Source organism: Hipposideros armiger, unplaced genomic scaffold, assembly GCF_001890085.2.
Source record: "Hipposideros armiger isolate ML-2016 unplaced genomic scaffold, ASM189008v1 scaffold_583, whole genome shotgun sequence".
Lineage (NCBI taxonomy): Eukaryota > Metazoa > Chordata > Mammalia > Chiroptera > Hipposideridae > Hipposideros > Hipposideros armiger.
This window is the reverse complement of record NW_017731933.1, coordinates 293894-304142: the sequence shown is the minus strand read 5'-3', so window position 1 is coordinate 304142 and position 10249 is coordinate 293894. Positions and strand designations below refer to the sequence as shown.

Below are 10249 nucleotides of genomic sequence, written 5' to 3'. Positions count from 1 at the left end.
TGGTTATTGTTTGTCTTGTTGATGAGAGCCATTCTAACCTGTGTGAGGCAATACCTTATTGTGATTTTGATTTGCATTTCCCTAATAGCTAATGAAATTGAGGATGGATCTTGAGATTTTTATGCTAAGTGAAATAAGTCAGACAGAAAACGTTGAGAACTATATGACTTTACTTATGTGTAAAATATAAAACTGAAAGACAAATAAAGAAACAAAAACTCATAGACGCAGACAATAGTTTAGTGGTTACCAAAGGGTAAGGGTGAAGGGAGGTGGTAGAAGAGGGTAAAGGGGGTCATATATATAGTGATTGAAGGAGAACTAACTCTGGGCTATGAGCACACAATGTGATATTTGCATGATTTTTACAGAATCGTACACTTGAAACCTACATAATTTTACTAACCATTGTCACCCTAATACATCTAATTTAAAAAAGCTTAAAACATTAAATTAATATTTTTAATTATCTTAATTAAAAAGATCCATAAATATTATGGACAATTTTATTACTTCCATAAGTACAAATTTTCAAAATATAAGCATCTTAATAATTTTATTATTTGGAGAAGTTGTATTCGATGTGTTCATTGCACATCAATTATATGGAGGTCAATTTGATTTTTCCTTTTGCATTTATCCTTCAAATAAACTGTTTACCTGGATTAATTATATTTACATGTACCATAGCTGAAAATTTTGAGATAGAGTGTTTCTGTATATGTATGTATATATGTACCCCAGCTCTGGAGAGAAGACAGGAGGGAGTAAAAGAGATGAGACTATTTAGGAAATATGTATGTTTTGTTAAATGGTATTAGGAGTAGACCTAGAAAGCCAACTATCATTTATTTCCCTATGGGGAATACATGTGGGTGTATGTATGTATGTATGGTATGCATGTGTATATGTATGTGTATATGATATTCCAAATTTTAATGCCATTGCTGTGCAGCAAACTACCTCAAATTTGGAGCTTTCAAAACAGCAGTGATTTTGAGAGTAAAGAAGTTGAACAGGGATTGTCTAGGCAATTTCTTGAGCCATTGGCTCAAGTACTTGACAGCATTCAGCTGACACCTGGATTCATTTGGAGGATTAAAGATGAATATATTCCCATTCTCGGTTCCCCAGTGGGAAGGGGGGGGGGACTAGATACAGATGGATCTCTTGCCCTTCCTATCACAGGGCCTCTCTATGTGATCTCCATAGGAGGGTAGCTTGACTATTCACATGACAGATCAGGGCTAATATAGACCAAAGCAGAAGCTTTCAGCCCTCTTAAGTTCAGGGCAGAACTTGCCATATTACTTCCATTGTACTGTGTTAATCAAAGCAGTAATAGAACAGCCCAGTTAAGTGTTATTGGCATTTAATGTCCTTAAAATATAAATAAATAAAATAAAAAGACCATAAGGAGGAAGATGAATCTTCAATTTCTAAGTTTCCCCTTGTACTGTTTTACGAAAGACTGAAACTTCTTTTGGAGTCAGATCTTTCAGTTACCTAGGACACATGCCACCTTTATGACATCTCACTAATTGTCATCAGAACTTTGATTTCAATGCTATCAGAACCCAACCTGACCAAGAGAGCCAGATAGTGCTTCTGACAGCACATTTACCAAGATGCAAACATCCTTCGAAAATCTATTTCAGGCTTGTTTGCAATATTTTCCCCAATTTATTCACAGAGAATCAGAAATTCAGAGGGTCGTTATTGTGACAGCAGACTGAATTCTAATTGCATGGGTTCAATACTGGCTCTATCACACCTATCTGTCCTTGGACAATTTTCTTGGCCTTTCTGTTCAAAAAAAAAACAAACCCTTTTTTATAAAAAGGGGAATGATCCGAATAATTTTTCTTAGGCGTTTAATACCAGGATTTAGTGCGATGATCAACATAAAGCACTCTTCATATTCTTAATAAATGTTTAATAACTATTTGTAGTTCCATTATTGTCATCATCATCACTGTTGGAATTTATTCCTAAATAAGCCATTTTTGAAGTTTATAGTTTATACTGTTTAGTGCAGTTCTGTCTCATTACATTTTTGCTGAATAGAGTAGTTATGCTAAAAGCCTAAAACTCTACAGTATTTTAGGCCTCCACAAACGCTCTGGCAGCCCTATGATGTCATTGGTATTGGTATTAAATATGTGAACTAGAAAGATCTTTTGAAATTATAGATCACATTAGAAGCCTAATAACAGATATAAAAATAAATAAAATGCAAAAAGGGGAAAAAAGAATGAAAATGAAACATTCTGTCAGAAGTATCTTAATGATGTATCAATACAACTACATTCTCTTCAAATTTGTCTGAAATTGTGCCCCAAATCTATAGAGAAGGTAATTCATCCTTTTATGATGATATTCCTCTCTCCATGTTCTTCCTCTCTTCCTCTATCTCTTTCTGTCTTCTCCCCCCAACCCTTTTCATTCTCTTTCAAAATACCCCAAGGCTCTCCTGTAGCCCCCTCAAGGTTCTAGGGCTTAATTACTTGAGCTAATGCGACTGTGACATTAAGATTTAAATGTCAGGAAGTCCTGAACTATATTTTAGATTTCTCAAATTTCTGATCTGGAGCGAGTTATTTAAACTGTGACCTTTCTCTGTCATGGAGCGTATGGGGAAAATATATGAGACATCTACCTAAAGGGTGTGCCCGAGTCACAAACCACACTCAAAATATGTGAATCTGTTTCCTTTTCTCCTCAGTAGGAGTAAAATGCTTAACCATCAATTTTAATTGTAGGAAGATAAAACTCTAAAGAAGGTAAAATGGAATCTTCCTACTAAAGTATAAAAATGTCTACCTTCATGAATATATGATTAATTCCATGAGTCATAGCTTAAAGCAATATATGTTGAGTTTTTTGGCTTTTTTTTTAAATTCTAGGATAGCAGTGTCATACAATATCTCTCATGTTTTTCTTTAAAATAAATTTACAACAAAAATATGAAAAGAAATCTAAAGTTTATTCGATTACCCACTGGAACTTTAAAGTTTCTAATGTGCTATGTTAGCAGCAAGATAGGGATGGATTTGCTCATCCACAGCTAGTAACAACTGACAAGCACTAAAGTTTAGGCAGTCTTGACTTCCACAGGGCCAGCAACAGAGCCATTCTAAACTTCAGTCTCTTGAAGAACAAAACATAGATATATTTAGCGTATTTTAATTCTCACTGACTGTCTAACCTCCACTAGTCTCCTACAATAATTTTCCTATGAAGTTGATTTTGTCTATGCAGCCATGCACACCCCAGATTCACACCTTGGTTTATGTCCGATCCCCTTTCCACGAATACCTGCTTCTCCATCCATCCTTCCACATCTTCCCAGCATGCCCTTCTCCCATAAAGCACTCTTTGGTCATGCTTATCTATTTTAATAACTGTGGCCTCTGAAGTCTGGGTTTTGTCTGCCATTTAAACAAATTGTATTTTCTGTGTTACTTAACTTTCCAAATTTGCATATCTGTGTCCCTGTCAGTAAAGACTCTAACATTCTCATGTCGTAAGCTCTGCCCTAGATATCAGAAGCACATTCAGCATATATTGAATTGGTGATGAATGAAGAAAAGAGATTTCTGGAACTCTTTTGCTAATGTATACATGTAGGTTTAATATTTAAATGTTTTTGCTGTCAATATAGACAAAATTTATGGAAGCCACATTATCTTTCCAAAATAAGTAGACAAAATTCAGAATGTATACTGAGTAGATATAGCATGAAATAAATACACTATATGTTAAAACAAACAGCACTTAAAGAGCTAACATAAAGAATCTTCCAGGACAAAGTTAGGGGGATCACGCTTCCAGACATTAGAACATACTACAAGGTCACAGCAATCAAAACAGTATGGTACTGGTATAAAAATAGTCATATAGATCAATGGAACAGAATAGAGCTCCCAGAATTAAATCCAGGCATATACGGTATATGACACGGGAAGCAAGAATTTACATTGGGGTAAAGATAGTCTATTTAATAAATGGTGCTGGGAAAACTGGACTGACACATGAAAAAAAATGAAACTGGACCACCTTCTTATGCCATATACAAGAACAAATTCAAAATGGATTAAAGACTTAAATATAAGACCTGAGACCAATAAAACTCCTAGAAGAAAATATAGGGTCTAAATTTGCAGACATTGCCCTGAGCAATGTTTTTACTGATACATCCCCACGGTCTAGGGAAGTAGAAGAAAAAATGAACATATGGGACTACATCAAACTTAAAAGTTTTTTTCACAACAAAAGAAACCATCAATAAAACTAAAAGGAAGCCTAATGAATGGGAGAAGATATTTGTCAATGATATATCTGATAAGGGGTTAATATCCAAAATATATAAAATGCTCATGCAACTCAACAGCAAAAAAACAAACAACCCAATTAAAAAATGGGCAGAGGATATTGATGAGACGTTTCTCCAAAGAGGACATACAGACAGCCAACAGGCATATGAAAAATGTTCAACCTCACTTAGCATCAGGGAAATGCAAATAAAAACCACAGTGAGATACCACCTCACCCCGGTCAGAATGGCTATCATCAATAAATCAACAAACAACAAATGCTGGTGAGGTTGTGGGGAAAAGGGAACCCTTGTGCATTGCTGGTGGGACTGCAGACTGGTGCAGCCATTATGGAAATCAGTATGGAGGTATCTCAAAAATCTGGGAATAGAACTTCCTTATGACCCAGAAATCCCACTCTTAGGTATTTATCAAAAAAAAACCCAAGACATTAATCCAAAAAAATATATGTACCCCTATGTTCATTGCAGTGCTATTCACAATAGCTAAGACTTGAAAACAACCGAAATGCCCATCAGTAGACGACTGGATTAAGAAACTTTGGTACATTTACACAATGGAGTATTACTCAGCTATAAAGAAGAAGGAAATAGTACCATTTGCACAATATGGATGGAACTAGAGAACATTATGCTAAGTGAAATAAGTAAGTCAGCAAAAGACAAATACCATATGATCTCACTTATACATGGATTCTAAGGAACTGAATGGATGGGAGACGTGGATGGAGATCATCTCAGAGACACAGAGGAAAAACTGAGGGTTGTTAGTTGGGAAGGGGTGGGGATGAAGGAGAAAGGGAAGGGATGAGACAATACAAATTGGTAACTGCGACATGGCCTCAGGGATAGAAAAGACAGTCTGGGGAATATAATCAATAATGTTGTAAATATTTCTTAAGGGGCCAGATGGACTCATGTCTAGTGGGGGAGACCACTCATAGTCAGTGTAGAGGCCTGACCACCGCACTGTATTACTGAAGCTGATGTTGAATAATATTGTATGTCAACTCTAGTTATATATAAATATAGTCACGGGACATGGAGTAGAGAGTAGGAATGGAGTCAATGGAATTGTAATAGGCAATCATGATATTGGGGGTGGGAGAGCAGTAGATGGGGGAGAGAGGTGGTTACTTTGGGAGGGTGAAAAGGATAACTATTGCATTGTTCTGTACACCTGAAACTAACAATAAAAAAATTAAAAAAAAAAGAATCTTCCAGGTACCTAACTCACCACCATCAGGCAGTTGGAAGATAAAGTATTACTGCCAAGATATTAAGTGTCATCATGTAGAAAATGGTTAATGAAATTTCTATAACATTTCAAATTCTCTCAGCATTCTTATTAATTATTTTAAATAAATAGATCCTCCAATGAAATTTGAGCACCTAGAGGCCAGGTATCATCCGTTCTCAACTCTATATGGATATGTGAAATTTGACCATTGATGAGAGTCAGAAAAGGAGCTTGTCAAAAATACTGATGCTTGCAGCCACTCCCCCAGATTCTGATTCAGTAGCTCTAAGATGGCATCCTTTAAGTTACATGATAATTGACACTCCACTTGATGTTACGTGGCCCTTATGCCCCATTAGAGAAACACTAGTGGTCCTGAACATTTTAATACACATCATATAATGACATGATAGTCTTTGAATGAAGGAACAGTTGAGCAAATGAAAAAGCAAAATAACCAATGAAACAAAGTGCATATTTGTAGTTCAGTCACAGAAGGAAACTTAGCAGTTTCTCTTATAAATGCATATGTGTACCTTGGAGGTTTCTGTAGGAATTCGAATGAGTACACTTGTCTGTTTGTTCTATCTTTTTAGGGACTTTATTTTGCAGTCTTCTGTGGTGTTATCTAATGAGCCCAATTTGTACATTTCAGTCTTAAATTCTACTCAGTGGGCATAGACACAAGAAAACATTTTGGAGGGTCTATTGCTATATATGAATTTCATGAGTCAGGGAATACAAACATCCGGTAGGCCAGTGAGTTTGATTCAACGAGCTATGTTTATAACCACAGATGAGTTTTCAACATTATAAACGTGTATTCAACAGAGAGTAATTCCCAGTACAAGCCCACACATATCAACGTGCCTGGGAAGCAGTAGTCGAAAGGTAATTTGCAGGCAGTGGGGCACCTACAATCATTTATCAGGAAAGCAATAAGAAACAAAACAAAATAATACAAAGGTAATCACATCCTGTTGATTCAACCCAGCATCATAGGAAACTAAAAGGCAACGATTCCTTCTAAAAACTTTGAAGTAAACATTGCTAGTGAAACAGAGCCTGCATTCAGAAGGTGCTATTACCAGGTACTTAACATGTACTGTAAATAGGAGAGTTTTCTTTATTTCCAAACAATTGAAAAATGCAGTAATTTACGGTAATTCATTTAGCTGCTCTGTATTTTTTTCTTTACAAATTTACTTATTGAAAAGGTCATGTGGTATGTCCTTATTAAGTTTATTTGTAAGTTATATTACAATACTATGTACATGGGCTAATGGCAGAAAATCCCAAACAAGCAAACAAAACATTTCTTACTTGGACTGTGTAAATATAGTTTAAGTTTGTACATGAGTTTAGGCTTTACAGTTTTGAAAAATGTATATTAGCATTGCATTTTATTTGTTGTCTGTGTGTGTGTTTGTGTATATTTCCATACATATATGCATTTATTGGTATGACAAGGTGGAGATAAAGTGAAAAATTACATACTGGTAGAACTTCGTCTTTCTAATCATGGCTTTTCAAAGTATGAACTTGGCCCTTTTGTGCTGGAATCACCTGTGACAGTTGTTATGGATGTTAGGGGAGGTCATAGAAAGGTCATGACCACCAGTGGACTCTCCAGCTGGACCCTAGCAACCAGAGGCTCTTTACCCCTCCCCTGTCCTTGTAATATAGCTTACGCCCATAGTTGCCATAGTGGAAGCCATTTTCGAGCACACAGCCTTGAGAGAGCAATGTGTCACTGAGATCATTTGGATGGTATACATGAGTGAGCCCAGTTAAGATCTCTTTATAACTCTTAAGATTCTAGAGTGCTTGTGCAGAGATCTACCATATTTGCCAGCGTATAAGATGATTTTTTGGCCCTGAAAAATATGCCTCCAAGTGGGGGGTCGTCTTATACGCCAGGTACACTTCAGATAGACTGCCCATAGTGCTTGCCCGTGCCATAGTGGCCTCCCGATGCCCGCCCACTTCATTCCACATACCGTTCAGGCATCAGCAGCGCTGCTGGGTGTATGCTCGGCTGTTATGCGATTTTGCTGTTATGCAATTTTACCACACTCGCAAAATCGCACACAGCCGACCATACACCCAGTATGATAGCGCAAAATCGCGAATCGCGATTTATGTATATGTTTGATTACATACAGCCTTGTGACAGTTTTCCTGCATGTCATAAGCATTTGAATATAAATATAAATATAAATGTTGAAATCAAATCTGATATTGTTTTACCTTTTATTTGGTGTGTGGAAGGTGTGCGGAAGAGGGGGTAGTCTTATACGGCGAGTATATAACAAACTCTGTATTTTGAGTGGAAATGTTAGGGGGTCGTCTTATACGCCCAGTTGTCTTATACGCCGGCAAATACGGTACTCATCTTTCAGCCACCCAAGACAAGCCTTATACGTTCTCTTGCTTATTTAAACTGCCACCTACTAATCTGGGGCAGCTTGCCTCTCTCTGATCTCTGTTTATGATGTGTGTGTATGTGTGTGTGTGTGTGTGTGTGTGTGTGTGTGTGTGTGTGTGGAAGCGGGGGAGGGCATTTGCAAACAATCAATGGAGGAATATCTTTGTCCCTCCAAAATTCATATGTTGAAACTCTAACTCCCAATATGATGATATTTTGAGATGGAGACTTTGGAAGTTCTTTAAGGTTCAATTAGGTTATGAGGGTGGAGCCTGCGTGGGTAGGATTAGTAGATTTATAAAAAGAGGAAGAAAGATACCCCCACCCCATGCACACACCTGAGAAGGTTCATGTGAAGACATTGTGAAGACACAGTGAGAAGGCAGCTGCCTGCAAGGCCAGAAGAGAGCTGTCACCAGGAAACAAATTGGCTAACGTCTTGTTCCTCCCAGATTCTAAACCTGGGAGAAATAAACTTCTATTGTTTGTGACACCAAGCCTGTGATATTTTGCTATGGCAGCCCGAGCAGATTAATATAGTTGTCAATTGGAGTTGCGAGGAGGCTAAACACACTCAAGTTACTAAATCAGAGTCACTAGGGGCTGGGTCCAAGGATTTACTCCTTAAGGAGGTTTCAAGGTAATGTTCAGTCATCGTCAAGTTTGGAAAGTACTAGAAATATTGTAAAAATTAGTCTGACTGACTAATAGATCATCCAAACTGGTACACTGTTTAGAATGGAAAGGAGTGTTTTAGTAGTTAAACAAAAACAGGCATAATCTGAAAATGTCCTGGGAAAACCAGTCTTAAATTCATTTTGCCTACCCAGCTTTACATTTAATTCATATTTGATTTTTAAAAAGTCATTTTGCATAGTGGTTTTTCTCTTTTCAAATGTAGAAGCATGGATAAAACTGAGGGTAAAATCAGTGTGGGTATTTGTGTGTGTGTGTGTGTGTGTGTGTTTGTATTCACATGTGCATGCATGAGCTCATCAAAACATTTAAGTATGTAAAAAGCCAGATATTGTACTAAGTGTTAAGATTAGAAAGTAGTTTGTGAATTACTCTTTAACTTACTGCTTTTTTTCTTTATGTCTTTCTAAAAATATTGAGAAGGTATAAATATTCATCATTTTTTCCTAACTTCTTTCAATATTCACATTTCTGATAAATTTATCAAATTGGAATATTTATAAAAATAATTAATAATTAAATATTTATGTAAATATTTCACATGAGTGAAATAATTTTACTTAAGACACAATTCATTCAGTGGTACCACGTGTCATTCACTGTTGAAAAACCCACAAACTGCACTAGGAAAGACTTTCTCCATTAAAAGCACTAAGGATTTCTTTTCGTAAAAAGTACATTCCTAGTTTTGAAAAGTTATTGAGCAGCAAACAGAAGAATACTTCCTAAACTTGATCAAGACTATCTACCAAAACAAACAAACAAACAAACAAAACTACAGCTAACATCATACTTAATGTTAAGAGCCTCAAAGCTTTCCCAATAAGATCAGGAACAAGGTGAGGATATCCCCTTTCACAACTTCTTTAAAACATGGTAGTGGAAGCTCTAGCTAATGCAATAAGACAGTTACTGGGAAATAAATCTGTACAGATTAGGAAAGAAAAAAAAAACTATCTTTGTTCACAGATGACATAATTATCTGAGTAGAAAAGCGAAAGGAATCAATAACAACACACCTCTGGAAACAATAAACATTATAGCAAAGTTTCAGGATACAAAGTTAATATTTAAAAGTCAATTATGGGAACTTTCCAGAACGCTGGGTGAGGAGCGGAGCAGCAGCGGCTGCCTCAGGCTGTCAAAAATGGTGAAAGAAACCACTTACTATGATGTTTTGGGAGTCAAACCCAATGCCACCCAGGAAGAATTGAAAAAGGCTTACAGGAAACTGGCCTTGAAGTACCACCCTGATAAGACTCCAAAAGAAGGAGAAAAGTTTAAACAGATTTCTCAAGCTTATGAAGTGCTCTCTGATGGAAAGAAAAGGGAATTATATGACAAAGGAGGAGAACAGGCAATTAAAGAATGCGGAGCAGGTGGTGCTTTTGGCTCCTGCATGGACATCTGTGATATGTTTTTTGGAGGAGGAGGAAGGATGCAGAGAGAAAGGCGGGGTAAAAATGTTGTGCATCAGCTCTCAGTAACCTTAGAAGATTCATATAATGGTGCAACAAGAAAACTAGCTCTGCAAAAGAATGTGATTTGT

The 10249-nt window shown here is 36.7% G+C and overlaps 1 protein-coding gene across 1 annotated transcript in view; it reads left to right on the top strand.

Moving 5' to 3' along the window:
• Nucleotides 1–9820: 9820 nt before the first annotated feature.
• The window catches only part of LOC109371662 (dnaJ homolog subfamily A member 1-like), a 1305-nt gene continuing 876 nt past the window's right edge, over nt 9821–10249 (top strand). Inside the window, 1 exon segment of the mRNA XM_019624315.1 lies at nt 9821–10245. Coding sequence (XP_019479860.1) covers nt 9848–10245 — 398 coding nt within the window. The 5' untranslated portion in view covers nt 9821–9847.